Genomic DNA, 22,477 nt, shown 5'->3' on the forward strand with positions numbered 1-22,477 from the left:
CTCTTAGATCTTTCCCAGCTTAGTCAAATATCTGCTTAAATGTAGACATCTTTCCACATTTCCCAGTCTCTATTTCTCTTCCACAAGTATTTAAGCTAACATTTTAAGTTGCCTTCCATTATCTACAATGATTTACCTTAATATTAATTCCACCAAGACTACCTCGTGAGGAGTCACTGGTTCTGAAGTTATTGCAGTGATGAATTTTGTTACCCTCCAAAGTAGCTATGCTTCCTGGATATAACTCAACTCCAGCTCCCTGGATGCAAAAACAAAATTTAATTTAATTCTAGTTTGAGTAACATGAATAGAAACAGTTCATTGCAGAATGTCAAATTTTTGTGTGAAAACAATGTAACTGATGCATTTAAAGCCCTGGTTAGGGGAGCCACTTTGAAGTAGCGTATAGAGTGTGGCAGGGCTAGAGCATTATTGCAAAGTGAATTGGGACCGAGTCTTGTTTCCACAGCCGCCATCCCCGCTCCCCCACCCCAACATCTCTTGCCTATGGATGGGCAACTCAGGTAGTGGGGAAGAGAGATGCTGCTCAGAGGTTATAGTGGTATCGGGGCCTCCAGTTGCTGGAGCTACAACAGGAAAATTCATATATTTTATCCTTGCTTGCAGTTCTATTTAGTCTCTAGGGCTTTTTTTTTTAATCTTGAAAGAGAACCAAGGGGTAGACAAGGCTTGTCATTCAAACTTAGGACCAGTTTATATCATCAGCAATCAACCGATAAAGCTTTTTTCTGGATTTTAGGTTAGCAAGAGGGTTGTGTGTTTGACTACTCCCTCATATCAGAAAGAAACTACCCACATATAAAAAATTAGCATATCTAGGCAAAGACTAACCCAGCACCATTTTGCCTGGCACATCAGGTTTCTATGTACAAGTAGTATTTTTCCCCCAGTGACCATTCAAGTATATACCCCCCCACACACACACACACAGAGTTTGAAGAAATTTTGTTCAGGAGTACTGATGCTAAAGAGATCATACGGAACTTCCTGGGAGAAATGTAAAGATTGAGCTCTCACAGGTCCAGGATCACCCAAAGCCAGGATTCTTCGGTATCACGAAGCATCTTGAGTAGAAACTGTCCTGTAGATGAGCCCCTGGGACAGGTTTGATTGCTCCCTTCTTAGGTAGCAACTGAACTTTGAGGTGGAGGTCCTGAGATGGAGTGGTCACATGCATGGTACTGAGCAGAGGGAGGTCGTTGAACTCAATCCGGTAGCCCCGGTGGATGATGGAAAGGACTCGTGAGTCCGATATGATGTTGTGCCAAGCCAGATGGTAAGAGAACAGAAGAGTTCCAAATATAGAGAGCTGAGCAGAGGAACAAAGGGGGTACAATTCAAAGGTGCTGATGATTTCTGCTGTCACTTCTGTGGCGATAGTTACGAAACTTCAAAGTCAACAAAGAGTTTCCCAATGCCGCTGGCTGAGGGCACTGTTGTTGCGAAGGACCCAGTTGCTGGGGTTCCTACTTAGCAGTAGATGATTGGAACCAGTGCTGTTGTCTAGGTGGCTGCTGGAACATGAATCCCATATGACGTGGAGCGGTACGGGCATTCTGGACCAAGTCTAATGTGTCATCAGTTTTTTTAATTAAACAGATGCTAGCCATTGAAGAGTAGATCCTCAGTGTGGGCTGTAGTTTCCTGGGGAAGGCCAGCTGACCTCAACCAGGTGTGATGATGCAGGCTGATGGCACTGATGTGGACTTCTGACTCGGAGTCAACTTGATGGCAAGACATATTTATTGTCTCGACAACTTCACTGCCTCAGATTGGAAGAGGTGGCCTAATTCCTTCTTGTCATCCGTAAGATGTTCAAAGAGGCAGCCAACCTTATCCCTCTGAAGCAGCTGCTATCCAGACATAGCTGCCCAATAATTTGAGATTTTAGGCCCATCAATGCCTAAAAATATTATCTCCTCCTAAGTAGGTCAAGGCATCTGCCTTCTTTAGCAGCTGAAGAATGAGCTCTCTGAGACTTTCCTTGTGCAGACTTGACAACCATGGAGTTCAGGGCAGGGTGTTTAAACAAGTATTCAGCATTAAGCCTCTTGTGAATAATACATTCCCTCTAAATGTTTAGACTTTAGTGGCATGCTGGAGGTGGCCTTCCAGGACTGTTTAATAGTCTCTTCCAAGGCAGGAAGGAGAGGTATGGCCAAGGTTGGGATAGCTCTGCATTCACATCATCAAAAATGGGATCCTGCACTGTGGAAACCACTGGCCGGGTTTCCAAACCCAGGGACTATGTCAGCACCTGATTAGAAAATTGTCTGAGGTCCTCTGACAGCAAGATAGCGTCATCTGACCTGACAACAGCATTAGGCAAAGAAATGGATATAGGGCAGGAAGACTGAGATGTGCTGTCAGATTGATTGCTTTCCATAGCGGAGAGCCAGGATTTCCCTGGTGGTGCCTGGGGCCAAGCTTATTTATCACCTTCCTTGTGGGGGAGTGACAACACACCGTCAGCGTTGATTTGTAGTGATGGCTGTAGCACGACCGGCGGTTGTTCATGACGTGGGGCAGTCTGCAACTGAGTTGTTTGTTGCGGCAGTGGTACTGGGGATGGGACTTCAAATGGTGTCTTCCCGATCCAGTGGTCTTGATAAGGTAGCCGATTGGAGCAGATGGTATAGACGCATTCCCCAAAAGGGAAAGGCCACAATGGTGAGCAGGTGGTAAGACTCATATGGATCACCATGGTCTTTATCCCAATTGTGGGGTCTTCTGTATTGAGAATCCCAAAATGGAGGTCCCTACCAATTGGAGAATGGGAATCTGGCCCATTCTCTTATCATGGCTCCGCTCTTAAAAAGTAGGGTGATGACCTCTGTTGAAAGAAGCAACTGAGTAGAGTGAATCTGGGGATCCCAGATGTTGGTCTCAGAATGTTCCATACCATTGTGGGGTGGATTTGTTGGGGACAGGTCCCTGATCTCACTTCCAACGTCGTCATGATTGGAATGTAAGGGCAATCACAAGATTGTGAAAAACAAATAAAAATAACACAGAAGGGTAAAGATAGAAAACTTTGATAAAGAACAAAGAGAAAGGGTAAAACCTCAGCTTTTGAAGTGCTTTCCGAATGAACTGAATGCAGGAGAATTTCTCTCACGAGGCTGCCATGATGGTGGTTGAAAGAGAACTGAGGGAATAGGCAGGAACCCGCTAAGGACATGCACACTGGGAGGGTGGGGGAAGGGTTCCCAACAAAACTCACCTACAGAATTTTCCCAAATTGAGGCTCTGTGCAGGCGCAGAACCCATGTATGAGATACACAAAGACCACAAAGAAGAAATCTGAATTACTTTGGATCTGCCAACCTTGCCTAATGCTGTATTTGCAATTGGCATCCACTCATTGTTACTAATGAATTTATGAAATGGAAAAATTTCAGTGAAAAAATAAATGCAATTATAGCACAGCCCATTGAGCCAGCGATTGTGTCCACGTCCAGAAAGGGAAGCTGGTGATTTTATTGAAAACGTGAGGCAACACAACCATTTGACCCTGTAGCATACCCTAGGGAACCAAAATTATTTGCACCAGCTACAATCAGAACTCCCAATTTAAAAGCAGCCGCAGGGGGTTCAAATTAGATTAGGGCAGTAGCCCTGGAGAAGGGGGGGTTACCCCCCCACCCCACTTTCCTGATTTAAATCCCAACTATTAGCCCCACAGCAGAAAATAGAAAGTACTGAAGACCTAGTGTGTTTTCACTATTCTAGTTGAACTTCCAGCTGAAAAGCAGCTTGCTTCTTCAGCAGCAGATGTAGCTCCAGTGCAAATAGTGAAATAACCAGCCACTGTGTGCAGTTATCCCCATTTTGTGTAGACAGCTTCATTGGATCACAAACAAAGAGGAAAAATAGAGCAGCTAAGTTTAATTTGGAAGCTTTTTAAATGTCCTTCCAGTTAACAGCCATAATTTGCTGGCAGGAGAGATTTATTGTCTCACCTTGAAAAACCCGTGTTAGCTCCCTCTTTTCCTCCAGCAAATGCTGGAAGAGAGTCCTAACTTTTTACCCAAAGAAAAAGTTGATAACCTAGCCATTGTGGCCTAGTAGTTGGCAATATGTAGCCCAAACGCAGCCATAACTATATGTGGTACCCCATCATGCCCAGTCTCCTGTTCTCAAGGGGAGGAGTGGGCCTTCTCCAATTTCTGTTGTGAAGCTTTTACTATAACAGAGAAAGGGGCTCGATGGTAGAACAAGAACCCAGCATCAGGTTCTTTGTACAACTGTTCAAGACACCTAGATGGTGGTGGTACTGAGGAAGGAGTCTTCCATGATGGTTGAACGGCCTACAAGAGAGCAGATAGCATGGGTATGACCACCGGGTAGGAGGCCTTGGACTGTACCACTTCAAAGACTGGATCCTTTAGAGGCACCACTGGCTGATGTGTCTCCAACCCCAGGGAATGGGCCATTCAGAGAACCTGTTGAGTAATTAGTCTTGTATCTTCAGAGAGAGAAGGGGGGCCGTGGGCACCTATCGTTGCATCCGGTGAGGAGATGGACGATATAACAGAATGATGTAAAGTCTAACTGGTAATCCTCCTGGGCTGATGTATAGGAAGCTTCTGCCAGTTGTCATGGAGATGGAGGTTGTGCAGTAGAGGCCAAAACACTTAATTAGAGGAGCCAACAAGGTCGGGTGAGAGGCAGCTACAGTGGAGATTGGAGCTGAGAAGCGATGGGTCATCTCCAGTAGCAAAGCAGCGGTGGCAAGAGTCAAAGAAGAAGCTGGAGCCAAAGCCACCAGTATTATAGTGAAAATTCATCAGCTACAGAAGGTTCCCAAATGGGGCTCCATGCAAGCACAGAGTCCATATTTTCCTACATATGTTATCCCTGTCCAATTAAACTAAGTCTATTTCTGTGTCAGTATACTCATGGCTCTATGTAAGGACTTTACATTCACATATACATATTGTATCTTATACTGAACTAGAGTACCTGAGCTCCAGTTATCTCACTGTTTATAATTGTCATAGAAGCTCCAACAAGTACACAGGCACCAGTTCCTTCACACTTCAATACACAGTTCTCCAAAACTGTGTGTCCAGATTCAACTACTATAATACCATCGACAGTCCCTTGCTGTAGCAAAGTAATATTCATTAATTTCACATTTTGGGCCCTGGATACTACAAAACTCTCATGGGCAGGGTCTGAAACAATCACAATTTCCTCTGGTTTTCCAACTCCTAAATAAAACAGAAAAAAAGCCTTATTAAAACTAACTAAATGTATAAATACACTGAAAAGGGGGGGAATCTAGAGGGGGCAATGTACAAATTTGTACAAATGGATGCAAACTAGACTCACCCTCCAGATGTTTTGGACTGCAGCTCCCATCAACCCTAGCTAGACTAGCCAATGGTGAGGGATCATGGGAATTGCAGATCAAGAACATTTGGAGGGTGACAAGTTGCCCACCCAATATAGAGGATGACATGGGTTGAAACAACAATGTAGATCAGCCTTCTGCAACCTATTATTACCTTCCAGATGCTTGGGACTTCAACTCCCATCAGCCCCAGCCAGCCTGGGAGTTAGAAATGCTAGCGGTTAGGAATGCTGGAATCTGAAGTCCAAAACAAATAGAAGTTAGGGAAGACTGATGATGTGAATGTAGATTATGTGCTTCTCAGTGTTCACATTGTAAAATATATTAAAATAGATGTCTTTAACAAACTGTCCCCCATTACATACTATATAGCAGGGGTGGGCAACTTGTGGGCACCCTCCAGATATTTTGGCCTACAATTCACATAATCTCTACCCGTTGGCTATGCTGGCTAGGGATGATGGGAGATGTGGCCCTCCAGATGTTTTGGCCTGTAAGTTGCCCATCCCTGCTGTATAACTTCTTTTTTTAAGGTGCCTAAGAAATATCATTATTCCTGGCTTGTTCCAGCAGTCAGATCAGCAATAGTTGTGATGCTTTTGTTCAAGAGGCGAAAGGAGAACACAGAACTAGATCAAGCCTCACCCACCCCCCTGATTATTTGCTATCACAAATGATCTGACCAGTGCTGCACATGCCTACAACTGCTTCAGGGCTTATGCATTAAGAAGCTGTCATGTCTATAATAAGAGAGATGAAAATAAGACATGTTTTTATATGAAACTAAGTGATCCACTCTTCTAAATTCTGAGAATCTGGAAGAGCCCTCACATTTTAACCAAATATTCTGTCAAATATTTTATTTCAGTTTTCTTAATCAATTTAATAAAAACCACAGCAACTGCTTCTAATTTGGCAGCTGTAAACACAAAGAAATAGGGAAGGATGCTAATGACCTTTAATGACAATATCTTCAGTTAACATGGAAAGGTTTGCTGCTTTATATTCTCCTGGAAAAATAAGCACATTATCTCCACTGTAACAGCTGTCCAAAGCCAAGTTTAAGTTATCATGCTGTCGAAGTGTGTCAGAGGATAATTCTTTAACCTGGACATACGAGACAGAATAACATAAAAGAAAATCAGAAATTCAGTCTTTCAAAATCAACTTTCTGAATGTTCTCTTGCTATAGTAAAGATTGTTAATCAATCACCTTGACTAACAGAAGCAAAATAAACTATCTATTAATTTAAATAACGTATACAGGTTGCTGAATTCTTTTTTGGAATCTGAAATTACCTTGATGTAAAATTTAAAGCTTTTGACACAAGCAGCAGCGGGCACAGCTGAATGTGCTGAGTTCATAATATTTCTCAGCCTAAACTACCTCACAAGCATTATCATGATGGCAAAATGAAGATATATCCATGCTAAGCTCTCAGACAAGACATCTAAGAGTGCAATCTTAGAACTAGTTTCCGGAGAGTAAGCCCAATTAACTCAATGGGACTTACTTTTGAGTAGACATATATAGTATTGTCCTGCAAATTAATACAATAAAAATGCATTACCAATATCCAATTAATATTTATGGAAATGATGCTATTCTATCTTTTTGAGGAATTTTAACACTCCTCTGAGTTACTTTACTGAGGTAGCATTTGGCAAATTTTACTAATGTGTTTTGATAGCTCAGGTAATGAGACATGTTTGCCACGTCAAGATCTAGAGGCTTTCTTCTCCCATCTACAACTCAAGGAATGCTACCACTACGATACTAACCAGTACACCAGCACACAACAACTATCTTCTTAACACGACACTGGTCAGTGCACCAATACACAGCAAACATCTTCTTGGTGACAAGATTTCTGTATGGACCCCTTCAGTTGGTCATAACACCAGATTAGACTTTTACATAGACCCAGTTCACACATAATAGTGGTATGCTGCACATGAGCCGCTTCCACTTTGCATAATCAATCCCTGATCAGCCTGATCACAGGTTGCTGTATGGCATGTGAACCCAGACACTACAGGTTGTTCAGGGGTTAAACAACCTGTAGTTAACTGACAATTAGTTCTTAGGTTAACTTTAGGTCAATTAACCCATGATTTGCCACCATTACATGTGAACAGGGCCACTGTGTGCTTCCGCCACAGTGCACAGGCTGAAGTAACCGGCAACCCGCCGAGTTTGCCACACAATCTTAGCAGTTCAGAACATAATGTCAGAAATGTCAGAAACAATCCTGACACAAGGTGGATAATTTTTTAAAAAAAAACCATCGATTTCTTAATTTAAATTGGTTTTTTTTAAAAAAAAAAATTCTCTTACTTAAAATATAATAATTACAATTAAATCACATCAGAAACATGTTAACCCTACACTTGCGGTCTCCTAAAAATGAAGTTACCTACCAGTCAACCATGGCATTCATTCCAATTTTTCATCTCATGAAAATGGCTCTGTCCAGCCTAACTAACAGCTCTTGCTTCTTTAGAGTTCTCGGCTTCCAGTTTCTCTGACTAAAGTCATTTGTGCGAAGGCTAGATAGGATTGTTGTTGTTCCATGCTTTGCAGTTGTGGACTTGGGCCAAGCAAGGCAGAGGAGTTAATTTGGACAGAAAGACAATATAATGGGGTAGATAAAAATGGATGCTTTTTAAAAATCCCCAAAATGAGATTCTTAAAAAATTAAATTGGATCTTTTCTGCCCAGTAATGATCAAACCTTGCTTTGACCTATTAGTCACAGACATTTTGTTTTTGTTTACTACTTTGTTTTTTGTGAGGGCAAAGCTAAGCTATGAGAAACACCGGGTTGGATGAATCGCAGGTCAGAATTAACATTGCAGGGAGAATTATCAACAACCTCCGATATGCAGACGATACCACCCTAATGGCAGAAAGCGAAGAGGATCTAAACAGCCTCTTGTTGAGGGTGAAAGCGGAGAGTGCAAAAGCTGGTCTGAAACTCAAAATTAAAAAAACAAAGATCATGGCATCTGGCCCCATCACTTCCTGGCATATAGAAGGGGAAGAAATGGAAGCAGTGACAGATTTTATTTTCTTGGGCTCCAAGATCACCGCAGACAGTGACTGTAGCCATGAAATTAAAAGACGCTTGCTCCTTGGGAGGAAAGCTATGGCAAACCTAGACAGCATAGTAAGAAGCAGAGACATCACCTTGCCGACAAAGGTCCGTATAATCAAAGCTATGATTTTCCCAGTAATAATGTATGGCTGTGAGAGCTGGACTATAAGGAAGGCTGAGTGCAGAAGAATCGATGCTTTCCAACTGTGGTGCTGGAGAAGACTCTTACGAGTCCCCTGGACTGCAAGGAGGTCAAATCAGTCAATCCTAAAGGAAATCAATCCTGACTGCTCATTGGAAGGACAGATACTGAAACTGAAGCTCAAATATTTTGGCCACCTAATGCGAAGAGAAAACTCTCTGGAAAAGATCCTGATGCTGGGAAAGATTGAAGGCAAAAGGAGAAGGGGACGGCAGAGGATGAGATGGCTAGATAGCATCACGGATGCAATGAATATGAACTTGAGCACACTCCGGGAGAGAGCGGAGGACAGGAAGGCCTGGCGTGCTATGGTCCATGGGGTCATGAAGAGTTGGACATGACTTAACGACTGAACAACAACAACAAAGCTAAGCTGGGCCAAGACAGAATATAGGAGAAAGGCGCAATAATGGAAAGTAAAAAGAGTAGACAACATTTACAGTGTGCTTCTTCCTGATTTCCCATACTAAGGCTGTAATCCTATACCCTCTTACTTGGGCTTAAGCCCCATTGAACTAAACTGAACATATTTCTGAGTTATGCTGATTATGCTGTTAACCTCAAACTGTCATGGGTGCTGGTCGTACGACCAACCCGACATGGAACTATTCTAAAGACATTCTCTCTATAGCAGGGGTGCAGAACTCGGGTCCAGGAGCTAAATCTAGCCCTCCAGGGATCACCAGAAGGCACCGCCCCTTTCCCTGGCACTACCACCTTCCCCTCAACCACTAATAATCATTTTGTTGTTTCCTAGCTTTTGTGCACCCCCCCCCCCCAGTCTAAAAGGTTGAAATGCCTCTCCTAAGGCTCAGGTCCTGGCAGTAAGAGCGTTAAGCTAAAATATGTTGCTATTTTACATTATTTAACTTCCAAGTTAGATTACTGCAATGCGCTCTATCTGGGACTGCCTTTCAAGATGGTTCAGAAGCTGCAGCTTGCGCAAAATGTAGCAGCCAGACAGAATGATAACAGGTACCAAAAGGTCCGGACATATAACACCAATTCTGGCCCGCTTGCACTGGCTAACTGTACGTTTCCAAGCCCAATTCAAGGTGCTGGTTTTGACTTATAAAGACTTCCAGGGCTTGGGACTGCAATACCTGATGGAGCGTCTCTCCTGTCCTGAACCTACCCCATATACTACACTCATCATCTAAAGCCTTCCTCCAGATGCCTCCTTGGAGAGAGGCTCAGAAGGTGGCAACAAGGGAGAGCGCCTTCTCAGTGGTGGCACCCCGATTATGGAACCATCTCCCCAGTAAGGCCTGCCTGGTGCCAACATTATCTTTTCAGTGCCAGGTTAAGACCTTCCTTTACTCTCAGGGATTTGGCACCATATGATAAGGTTTTTAATCGGGTCCTCAGATTTCTTGATTGTTACAACTGTTTAGGTGCATGTGTGTTGTCTGTTTATATGTTTGTATGTAAATGGTTTTTATATTATGTTCAATATTGCATTAAGGTTTTTAATCTCTGTAAATAACCCAGAGAGCTCTGGCTACTGGGCCATATAAAAAATGTAATAAATGAAATGAAATTTTTGGCATTCTTGGCCCTGGCCCTTTTGCCTTTCAGCCCACCCACCACTGGAATGCAGCCCCCAAGAACTTCTCTGAAATTGCATCCAGTCCTTGGACTGAAAAGGATTCTAAACCCTGCTCCATGGGTAAAAAAGGAAAGCACACAAAATACATACAGTGTGACAAAAAGATGCACAGCCTACTTGTAAGAATGAAATGGTCTAAATAATACTCTATTTAGTTGTACATTAACATGGCACAGTCATAGTGGTGGTCAGATTTGCACCATTGTTCATAAAATATATGAAAAGGTTTCAATGGGAAACTTGATTTAAATCATTATGATTTAAATCGCCTTGATTTAAATCAATTCACCCTGTTCTGACATCGTAATTAAGGAGGCCAAGAAGGGAAGTGCTGTCACCATGAACAAGTTAGACTACATATGGGAGACTGAGAGGCAATTCTCCAACACCATATTTTATAAGACTCTATCCTCAGGCCACAGTGAGGAATACCAGAAGGAACTACGTAACCTGATGAGGAAATTTCCTGTAGATGTACAGGACCAAATCCATACAGACATACCTCAAAAGCCTCAACCAGGTGAATTTATCTACAACCCAAAATACACCAACCAGGCAATCATGGGCATCCCATAATTCTGGGCATTCAGGATATCTGGTTATATGGTCTCCATTTGCAGACCATATGCAACCAATATTCCAAGTTAGTTGCCACACGCTACTAACTTCCTGAGGAAACTGCAATCCATTGATAATCTCCAAGATAATACATTGCTAGGTACCATGAATACTGAACCTCTTTACACCAACATCTTCCACAAGGATGAACTACAAGTTATCAGGAACATCTGCCCTGATGGTGCTATAGGACTTGTAGCTACCAGACTCTGCTACTTTGTATTTAACTACAATTAATTCAGCTTAAGGAAAACATGTATTTTTGAATCAATGGCATTGTCATGGGTATTTGCATGGTTCTCCAGTATGCCAATATTTTCACTGCTGACTTAGAATAATGCTTTCTCAGCTCTCCCCAAAAGCCTTTCCTCTATTTGAGGTGCACTGATGGCATCTTTATCATCTGGAGCAATGAAAGAGAGGTTCATGTTGCAGAGGAGTTCAGACATGCTTATGCTCCATACATGCGCAGTTGTTTCTGGTCTTTGTCACTGACATTATCCTGACATTTTGGCTCAAGAATCCATTTGTTACAGAAGACACAGCGTGGTCAACTGCCAGGAACAATGATAATATGTGGGATGGTCCCTCTGAGGTTGCAGTAATTGTGTATGTGCTTCCTCATTGATTAGATTAAGGGGAGCTGGCCCCATGTAGCTATGGAAATATGCAAATACCTAGACTGCCAAACTAACACCCAAGCTAGCAAACACATGGGGGTACCTTTAAATTGGCCAACCCAGAGCCTTGATGGGAAATAAGGCTGAGTCCTGAAGCACTCCCATGCACTAGACAGACCAACAAGTTTAGACATCACCTGGGCAGCCCTTGCGATATGTTTTGTTTTGAATATCGGTAATTAATTGTCCTCTACTCTACAGCTCTTGCCATGTTTAGCCAGCAAGTTTTAGTTCAAAGAAGTAGCAAGGAACCTCCCTGAACTTTCTTTTCATTCTCCAGAACCAAATGTTTTGGTCTTACCCATCCTAAGACCGGCCTCAGAGCCACTGAATACTTTGTATTATGTTCAGAAACCTGTAACAGCCCTCGAATTTGGGCATCAGTTCTCTCTTTTTGCTTGGGCATCCCTCACGCTTCTGGGTATCAGTTCAGCTCTAAGATTAATGCGGGGTTCAAATAGCTTTCAAGATAGTTCTTTCTGATCCTTTCCTAGCACAATCCTCTGGCTCTACTCTGGTGCCTAACCCATGTTAAAGGAGAAAAAAAACCTAACTTCAAACATAAATTTTAATATCAATATAAATGAACCAATACATAAACTGAACAAAAATATCTATCAGTTCTCAATGAGCAATAAATAGCATCAATAAACCAAAGATAACTCAATATGCACAAATACAAAAATAACATTAACTTGAACATGTTTCAAACCCTAAAACAGAGGTGAGCATGTGGCCCCTGCTGCCCCCCAAAATTGTAAAAAAATTGGTGTCCGGAGCAGTTATTTTGATCCTTTTAGTGCTCAACAGCTACTATAGGGCACCAGAAGGGTGAAAATCAGCTTGCAAATACGCTAATTTTGACCCTTTCGGTGCTCCACAAGCGGGCATCTTCCTCAACAGGAAAATGTGTATCTATTTGAAAAGATCTCGGCAACCAACTCTTATACAGCCATAAGTACAAGAATTAAAATTCCTTATAGCGTATGTGATACCTGAAAAAACAAATACCGACAAAGTATTAATTTACCACAACAAAAAACAAACTGTAACATACCGTATCAAAGTAAATACTGTAGCAAAACCAGGTTACAAACTGTTGTTAGGGAATAAATGCAGGTTCCTTACCTGTAAATGCAGGTTGCTTACCTGTAACTGTAGTTCTTTGAGTTGTCATCTGTGCATCACACATATGGGCTCTGTGCTGAGTCTCATTCCGGAAGTTTCTATACCTGAGGAACGTTTTGGCGGGAACCATTCCTCCACCGTCCACTGCGCATGTCCCAGTGGGTTCCCACCCATTCCCTCAATTCCTTGAGACCGCCTAATGTGGCCTACAATCTCAGGGAAATCAATCACAACTCGGTACCAACATCAAATGCAACACTGACACCAAAGCGGGGATGGTGGGAGGGTTGCGTGAATGCACCACTTGAAGAACTACAATTACAGGTAAGCAACCCGCATTTCTTCTTCGTTGTCTCTGTGCATCACACATATGGGCAATTAACAAGCTCAGTTACTGGAGGGGGGTAGGTGTCTTAAACCAAGACTGATGATAGCACGGCTCACCCAAAAGCACAGTCCGAATGTGCTTGAATGTAAAGTTTGTAGTGCTTCACAAACGTTGGTGGTTTCGACCATACTGCTGCCCTGCACAAGTCCAACAGCAGTAAATCTCTAGTGAAAGCCATAGACGTGGCTACTGCCTGAGTGGAATGTGCTCCGAAGTAAGGAGAGCGATCCAATCCTGACAAATCACAGGCCAAACCAATGGTTTGCACGATCCCAGAAGCCAGTCTTTGAGAAGAGACAGGAGAGCCCTTCTTAGGACCGCCACAGCAAACAAAAAAGTGTTGCTTGGTACAGAACAATGCTGTCCTGGATTTGTAAAAAGCCAATGCCCGCCTGACATTGAGAGCTTGCAATTTCCTTTCCAGGTCAGAAGACGGGTTTGGGAAGAAGGTCGGGAGTGATATGGTCTGATTGACGTGGAATTCAAGAGACCACTTTTGGCAGAAAATCAATATCTGGCCTGAGGTCAACCTTGTCCTTCTGAAAGATCATGTAGGGGTGGTCCACCCTCAAGGCACAGAGTTCACTGACACGTCTGGAGGATGTGATGGCGACCAAAAAGGCAACTTTCCACGAGAGTAAGTGAAGGTCTGTCGTGGCCAAAGGTTTGAAGAGCTTCAAGAGGAGAGCATATAATACCACTAAGAGATTCCAGTGAGGAACCCAAGTTCGAACTGGAAGGGCCAAGTTCTTTAGACCCTGCAGGAATTGGTGAGTAGTAGGATGAGTAAAGAGGGAGAAACCTTGAACCAGCCCTCTGTAACAAGAAAGAGCCGCTAGATAAACTCTTAAAGATGAAAGTTTTAAACCTGTTTGAAACAAACTTTGTAGAAAAAAGAGAATGTTCTCCAAAGAAGCCTGAAGAGGATCGAAAGCATGAAGCAAAGGACTGAAAGGATGACCACTTTGCAGCATAGAAACGACGGGTAGCCAGCTTCCTTGCCGCATCCAGAATAGCCTGAACTCCAGGATGAACTCAAGGAGGGGTGATCACTGTTGGATCTTCCAACCTGTGAGCTTCAATGTGTTGAGATCCAGGTGACGGATCCTGCCTCGGTCCTGAGATATCAGATCCGGAGCCTGCGGAAGGTGCAGGAACTATCTCCTTGACAGACACAGTAAAGCTGGGAACCATGGCTGCCTCGGCCACCAAGGAGCAATGAGAATGCAGCCCGTCCCATCGTGTGCTATTTTCGCAGCACCTTGGAGAGGAGGGTAAATGGCGGAAACAGATAGAAAAGTTCTCTCCGCCACTGAACCTGGAAAGCACCAAATGCAAAGATGATCGACCAACCCCCGCTCTTGTGCAGAAGTGAGTGCATACAGCATTCGTCGGAGTCATGAACAAGTCTATTGTTGGATGGCCCCAATCCTGGAAGAGACGATCTAGAATACAAGCCGACATCTGTCACTCATGAGACTGGTGTGTTCGACTCAGGGTGTCTGCTATGACATTGTCCTGTCCAGCAATATGAAGAGCATTCAAGAGAATGCCTTGCTGAATTGTCCATTGAAAGATGTCCAAAGTGAAGGTGACAAGTTGAGAAGAATGCGTCCTGCCTTGCTTCCGGATGTGCCATAAGACCGAAGTATTTTCTGTCAGGATTTGTACATGTCTACCTTGAAGGTAAGTTTCAAAAGCATGCATCGCTTTCCAAACCGCAAGACACTCTAGAAAATTTATGTGGTAGTTCTTCTCTTTTCCAGACCATATGCCTTGAGTCCACAACAGGCCACAGTGGGCTCCCCATCTGGAAAGGGAGGCATCCGTTGTCACGATTCGTATAGGAGGTGGTTGGACGAAAGGCATGCCTTGATTCAAGTTGGATGGTTTCATCCACACGAGAGGGACGTCAGCACCTCACCTGGAATCGAGAGATGACAGTGCCAGGCATCCCTGGTGGAATCAAAGTTTCAGAGCAACCAGTTCTGTAGCAGCCGCATCCGAAGCCTTCCCCAGTGGACAACCGCAACAGTAGCTGCCAAGTGGCCCAATAGAACTTGGATAGTATGGGTGGTGACTGAATGATGGGTGAAGATTGCCCTTGCGCAGATTAATTGATTTTGTTGGTTTTGAGGGAGGTAAGCATGCGCAACTGTCAAATCCAATAGTGCTCCTATAAACTGGAGACGTTGAGTGGGTTCCAGTGTTGATTTTTCTCTGTTGACATAAAGGCCCAATGTGCACAGAGGTTTAGAACAATCCCGATGGCACGACAAAGATCTCTCTTGGAATCCGAGACCAGGAGCCAATCATCCAGATAAGGGTAAACCTCGATGTCTTGCAGCCTCAGGTACGCGCACACGACCACCATGCACTTGGTAAAAACTCTTGGGGCACTTGCCAAACCAAAGGTGAGGACCCAAAACTGGAATGTTGGTACCGATGAAGAAGCGGAGGTACCAACAGTGGGCATCTGTAATCACTATGTAGAAATATGCATCCTTCAGGTCTACGGTGGCAAACCAAATATTCTTTCAAGGGAGAGGGAGGATTGTGGCCAAAGTGATCATTCTGAACCTTCTGGGATTGATAAACTTGTTCAAATTCCTTAAGTCCATGATGGGGTGGAGACCTCTGTCCTGTTTTGGTATGGTGAAGTACCGGGAGAAGAAGCAGCTGTCCAGCTGGAATGGAAGGACTCTCTGAATAGCTCCCTTTTGGAGCAGGGTGGACGTCCCCAGAAGGAGGGCCTGCAACGGTGGTGTGATGCAAACAACCCCTAGAGGGGGAAGAGTGTGAAACTTTATCATATAACCCTGAGCAATTATGTTTGACACACATGTGTCTGATGTTATGATCTTCCAGGTCGGTGTGAAGCATGCCACAATGGATCTGAAAAAAGGCTGGCTGGGGAGAATGGAGGCGATCAACATCAGGGAGTCAAAGTCAACACTTCGAGGATGAGTCGATCCTTCCACGGTCCTGATGAAATTTTGCAGTCGCAGCAGGTTGCTTCTGGTGTTGAGAAGATTGTTAACGTTGTTACTGGTCAAACTGTTGTTTGGTCGTGTACTGCTGGGGCCAAAACCACCTACGACTCTTGTACTTTTGCTGTAGAGGTTGGAGGGCCCAGACCCATCTTACGGGCAGTTGTCTTCACTTTCTGAACAGAGTCCATTTGCTCATCCGTCTTTCAAAAGGCAGGTCTTCTATTCGGGACCTAGCTTTGGGAGTCAACCCCACAGACCTCAGCCAGGCACGTCTCCTGAGAGCAATGGAACCAACCAACGACTTGGCACTGCAGTCCACACTGTGTCTAGAGGCATTAATCTGCTGCCTCAATAATTTGACAGCTTCGGTATGGAAGACCCTGGCAAGCTCCTTTTGTTCCTCTGGAAGGTAGGCACAAAGGGAATCTATTGTCTCCCACAGGAATAACTGGTACCTGGCCATCATGGCCTGGTAAGTGGCTATGCGAAGCCCCAAAGCAGCCGTGGAGTACACTCTCCTACCCAGGAGGTCTAACCTTCTCCCTCCCTTATCGACAGATGATGCGTGAGACTTCTGCGATCGACCTCGCACCGATTCCACAATAATGGAGTTGGGGAGAGGGCATAAATACAGGAATGCTGTGTCCTTCTCCTGCACCCTATAAAGAGATTCAAGTAGGGATGTCAGAGAATTCCACGACGGATCTCGGTGAGGCCAAATGCCTGCCACCCCCTCGCCCCCCACGGATCCCCCCCGGGACAAGACTTACCTGGGGCAGATGTTTCGGACGGCGGCGGCTCCAGCTGGTCTTCCGACCGGCTGTCACTGCCACCATTTGCAGCCTGTGTTTTTCTCCCCCCCCCCCAATAGACGTGATAGGCTACGTAAAGACTTATGTAGCCTATCACGGCTGGGTAAAAAAAAAAGAAAACGCATATGCAAATGGCAGCTATGGCCGCCATTTGCGTTCCTTTTTTTTCGCCGTCTTAGTCTACGTAAATATTTACATAGACTAAGACGAAGACAAGTACGCAAATATTTACGTAGACCAAGACGGCGAAAAATATTTACGTAGACTAAGACGGTGAAAAATAAGGAATGCAAATGGTGGCGGCCACAGCTGCCTCCATTTGCGTACGCATTTTTTTTTTTTTTTTACCCAGAGCCCTCCGCGGCTGGAAATCCGGCTGCAGATGGCCCCGGCCTGGCCAGCTGCTCCGCAGAGCTGCCGCAGAGCACAGCTGGCCGTCGAGGATTCCGGGGGGGAGGACCGGATCGCCCCCCCGTTGAGGATTCCGGGGGCAGGGACGGAACACCTCCCCCCGACCATGAACAGAATCCGCAAAAAGGTAAGTGACTTTCATACATCCCTAGATTCAAGGTGCTTAGACATCGGGGCCATGGAGGAGGGAGCCTTCCAAGACTGGTGGATGGTCGGTAGAGGGGTAGGAAGGAATGGCACCGCTACCGGTTTCGAAGACTCAGAATGGACTGCGTCAAAAACGGGGTCCTGTATATGCTCCTCCGGTTGTTGAACTTCAATGCCCAAGGAATGCGCCATTCTGCTGACTTGCTCAGTGAAGTTAAATGCATCCTCTAAAGGAGACACCCCATCATGGGATCCTACCACATCATCTGGAGATGGAATGGATGGTGGAACAGATGAGTAGGAAGAAGAGTCTGACTGGTGGTCATCAGCAGAATCATGGCATGAAGTTGTTTGCAGTACACGGTCTGTTGATGGGATCAGTCGTGGGACCGATGTCGGAATCGAGTGCACCGATTTAGGTGGTCCTTGTTCCTTAGCAATGAAGAGGTGGCATGGGTGGAGGCACCAGGAACTCTTACCTCTCAGGAGGATGGGACACAATCTTCGATGGAAGAGAGTGATACCAAGTGTAGCGCGGGGCAGCATACCTGGAGAGCTCTGAGAAATACTCTCAATCTCGAACAGTACATCGAACAGTACACCATTCCTCAAAATGGTAGGGCCGTTGCAGCGGGCAAGACCACTATGAGTACCTGTCCCAATCACCGTGAGGAGACCATCACCTGTCCCTGTAGCGAAAATCAGAACAGTGATCCCCATACAGAGAGCGATATGGCCCAGAATAGAACCAATGCTCTTGATCCCGGGGAGGGGAAAGAAGACAGCGACGTAGGGCTTCATGCCTCATAGGCGATTGACGGTCTCCAGATGGAGAAATCTCTCGATCCTGAGAGACTGGTAGTGAAGGGGAGAATTCCAGCATCTCACCCTCAGACACCATCGACACTGGCTCGGCAACCGGAGAGCCAGGTATCGGTGATAAAACATGAATTGGCGAGTCCAACAACGGAGGTGGCGGCGGAAACCGTTGGGTTCAAAGACTTTTCAGCAACCTTTTTCTTATGTTTTTTAAGGCCATTCAATCCTGACTTTGGAATCTTTGCCTTTTTTGTGATTTTTCTCACGACTGAGAGTGCTAAGGAGTGCCCTGGGGTCGGAGGATCAGTCCATTTGACTGAAGTAGTTAGGTGAGGAGACATTGGCTTGGACAAAGACATAGTCACCTCAACTTTGTTACTTGAAGAAGACCCTGCAGCATTTACTGGATCCATAGCCAATAATGCTCTCCTCCACAACTGTGCCTTAAGCCTGTCTGATCTGTTCTTTCGTGGCTGTTTAGCAAATGATTGGCACGAGCAGAAGTCAGGGAGGTGTCCATCACCCAGAAAAAAAAGGCAGAGGGTCAGTGGGAGGCAACTTACTCCCACACTTGACACATGTTCAAAAAGGTGCCTTTGTGGCCATAAGACAGCACTGCAGCCACAGTTGAGGGATCGGACAAACGACAAGGGATGTTTTTTTTTGGAACGACAGGGGAGACAAACAAGAAATAAACAAATTTAAGTCCTCAGCAGCAGCAGCAAAGGAACACTGCAATTCTCTTTCTAAGCAGAGAGGAAGCTCTGAAAAGACTATCCACTATGGCGGTCGAAAGAGAGCTGAGGGAATGGGTGGGAACTTGCTGGGACATGTGCAGTGTACAGTGGGGGAAGGGTTCCCGCCAAAATTTTCCTCAGCTTTAGAAGCTTCCTGAATGAGACTCAGCGCAGGCGCAGAGCCTGTATGTGTGATGCACAGAGACCACAAAGAAGAACTGTAGTTCTTTGAGTGGTCATCTGTGCGTTCACACATATGGGCTCTGTACCAGCAAGAAGCCTTGTTTGGGAACCTTCTATAGCTGAGGAAAACATTTTTGGTGGGAACCTTCCCCCACCATCCACTGTGTATGTCCCAGTGAGTTCCCACCCATTCCCTCAGTTCCTTCAGACCGACTAAATGGCCTCATTACCAAGGAAAATATCTCACTCCGGCATCAGCTACAATAGTGACATCGAACCAAAGTAGGGACAATGGGTGGGTTGCGTGAATGCACAGATTACCACTCGAAAAACTATATTTACAGGTAAACAACCTGTATTTCTTCTTTGTGGTTTCTGTCCATCACACACATGGGTGATTAACAAGTTGACTTACCAGAGGTGGGTAGGAGCATTGTCATGCCTTACTGGAAAATCAATGACAGGACCACACAACCAGAGTTGGAGTCCTCTCTTGCCCGAACATCCAGCTTATAATGCAAGATGAAAGTTGATGGCTTTGATCATGTCACAGCCTTACCTAAGTCCAGTAGCAACACTTCTCTCCTGAAAGCGGTCAAGGTGGATACGCTTCTAATAGAAAGAGCCCTGATGGGGCTGTCCAGTTTTAGTCCTCATGAGCTAATTTTATAGCATGAACAATCCAAGATACAAACCTCTGAGATTATACTTGCAAACCCTTTTTACAGCCTCCAGTAGTTATCCAAAACTTTGTCTTGATGAAATCGTTGAGGTCTCAGAGATCCAGAATAGGATGAAGTCCTCCCTCTCAATTCGGTACCATGAAATACTCCAATCTCCTGCCTTGCTGTTTCCATAGTGCCTCCTTCCACTCCTTATTTGGCAAACAATTATTCCCCAATCTCTCTCTTTACGTTAGAATTATTAGAACAAATATACTGGTCCACGTGCTTGGGAGTTGGTATATTATAGGCCAGTGGCCAAAATCCCCTTCCTAGGTAAGGTGCTTGAGCAGGTGGTTGCAGGACAGCTCCAGGCACTCTTGAATGAAACAGATTATCTAGATCCATTTCAATCGGGCTTCAGGCATGGTTTTAGAATGGAAACTGCCTTGGTCACCCTGTGGGATGACCTCTGCCGGGAGAGGGACAGGGGGAGTGCAACCCTGTCGATTCTCCTGGACCTCTCAGCGGCTTTCGATACCATCAACCATGGTATCCTTCTGGATAGGTCGTCTGGGTTGGGAGTTGGAGGCATTGCACTGCACTGGTTTCTCTCTTACTTGGATGGCCGATTCCAAGGTGGTGCTGGGGAATTATTGCTCTGTACCATGGCAATTATGCCATGGGGTTCCACAGGGCTCTATATTATCCCCCATGCTGTTTAACATCTACATGAAACTGCTGGGGGAGGTTATCTGGAGGTGTGGGCTGAGGTGCCATCAATATGCGGATGACACCCAGCTCTACCACTCTTTCTCATCAAACCCAGGTGAGGCAGTAGCTGGTCTGAATCGGTGCCTGGGCATGGTAATGGACTGGATGAGGGCCAGTAAAATGAAATTCAATCCAGACAAGATGGAGGTACTGTTAGTGGGTTGTTCATCTGCCCAGCTAGGTGATATTCAACCTGTTCTGGAGGGGGCTGCACTCCCCTAAAGGGTCAGATTTGTAGTTTGGGGGTGCTCTTGGACCCAGAACTGTTACTTGAGGCACAGGTGAACTCAGTGGCATGGAGCACTTTTTATCAGCTTAGGCTGGTATACCAACTGCACCCTTATCTGGACAGAGATAGCCTAGCTACAGTTATCCATGCTCTGATAACTTCTCGCCTGGATTACTGCAATGCGTTATACGTGGGGCTGCCTTTGAAAACTGTCCAGAAACTTCAGCTGGTCCAAAATAGGGCAGCTAGATTGTTAACAGGGACTGGCCAATGAGCTCATATTACACCAGTACTTTTCCAGCTGTACAGGCTGCCAGTCCATTTCCGGGCTGGATTCAAAGTGCTGGTATTAACATTCAAAGCCCTTAATGGCTTGGGGCCAGGTTATCTGAAGGATTGCCTCCTCCCATATGTGCCTGTCCAGACTTTAAGATCATCCTCAGCAGTCCTTCTCCGTGAGCCCCTGCCAAAGGAAGTGAGGCGGGTGGCTACTAGAAGGAGGGCCTTTTTTGCTGTGGCGCCCAGCTGTGGAATGAGCTCTATAGTGAGGTTCACCTGGCACCTACATTGCATTCCTTCTGGCGTCAGGTAAAGACCTTTTTATTTTCCCAGGCATTTTAGCATTCTAGTTTTTTAGCTTTGCTGTTTTAAATTTGTATTTTAAATCTCTACATTGCTGCTCGGTTTTATTCTAGTTTTATTCTAGTTGTATTGTTATATTGTGGTATTAATGCTTTTATATTTTATATTGTTTTACTGTGTGTTTTTTGGTTTTAATTTCTGCGAATCACCCAGAGAGCTGCAGCTATTGGGCGGTACAGAAATGAAATAAATAAATATAATAATAATAATATTAACCAAGATATTTTTCTCTTTTGTGATGTATACGCATATATGTACGTTAAGAAAAAGGTCTGTAAAAATAAGGTCTATACTATTAATGTCTGAATGAGCTAATTTTCTCACTTTAGAAGCAGCTATTCCTCCACTTTGCTGAAACATGGTGCATAAATCTGCTGTGTAAGCACCACACTCTGGCAGAGGTCCCTTGAGTCCTGTGTTCGTCATTACACATGTACACGAGTTCGTATAAGTGTGTGAATGAGAACATGGGGCAACACACTTGACAGGTTCCACCAAAATGTCAACTTTCACTCCACCATCAACCTTAGCCTAGACCACTCCATGCAGCAGATGCACTTTCTGGACACTACCGTCCAACTACATTATGAGCATGTAAGCACCACCTTGTATCAGAAACTTAAGTGACCACTACATACATCTACATGCTTCCAGCCGGAACATACCACAAAATCCACGGTCTCCAACCAAGCCCTGCAATACAAACTTATCTGTCTTGTAAATCCTTAAATTGTGAGCCAATGTCTGACATCAGACATTTCTGCAAGTACAATATCCACCCAAATGAAATGAGCAACCAGGCCAGACTGGTACCCAAGAATAATCTACTACAGGACAGACCTAGAAGAGAAAGTGACAAAATGCTACTTGTTGTCACCTACAGCTCCCAGGTAAAATCACTCCAATATATTATCAGTGATCTACAGCCCATCCTAGACAACGATGCTTTCCTCTCACAGGCCTTGT

At 44.7% G+C, this 22,477-nt stretch overlaps 1 protein-coding gene across 1 annotated transcript in view; it reads right to left on the reverse strand.

Annotated features, from left to right (window-relative positions):
- SHCBP1L (SHC binding and spindle associated 1 like) overlaps window positions 1-22,477 on the reverse strand; it is a 40,759-nt gene that overhangs the window by 1,290 nt on the left and 16,992 nt on the right. Inside the window, exons 7-9 of the mRNA XM_084851317.1 lie at window positions 6,337-6,487; window positions 4,987-5,237; window positions 137-259 (exon numbers count right to left, since the gene is read on the reverse strand). Of these exons, the coding sequence (XP_084707443.1) occupies window positions 137-259; window positions 4,987-5,237; window positions 6,337-6,487 (525 nt within the window). The remainder of the gene's footprint in view (window positions 1-136; window positions 260-4,986; window positions 5,238-6,336; window positions 6,488-22,477) is intronic.

This window comes from Heloderma suspectum, chromosome 4, assembly GCF_057233095.1.
Source record: "Heloderma suspectum isolate Gila_16-S chromosome 4, 16-S_ref, whole genome shotgun sequence".
Lineage (NCBI taxonomy): Eukaryota > Metazoa > Chordata > Lepidosauria > Squamata > Helodermatidae > Heloderma > Heloderma suspectum.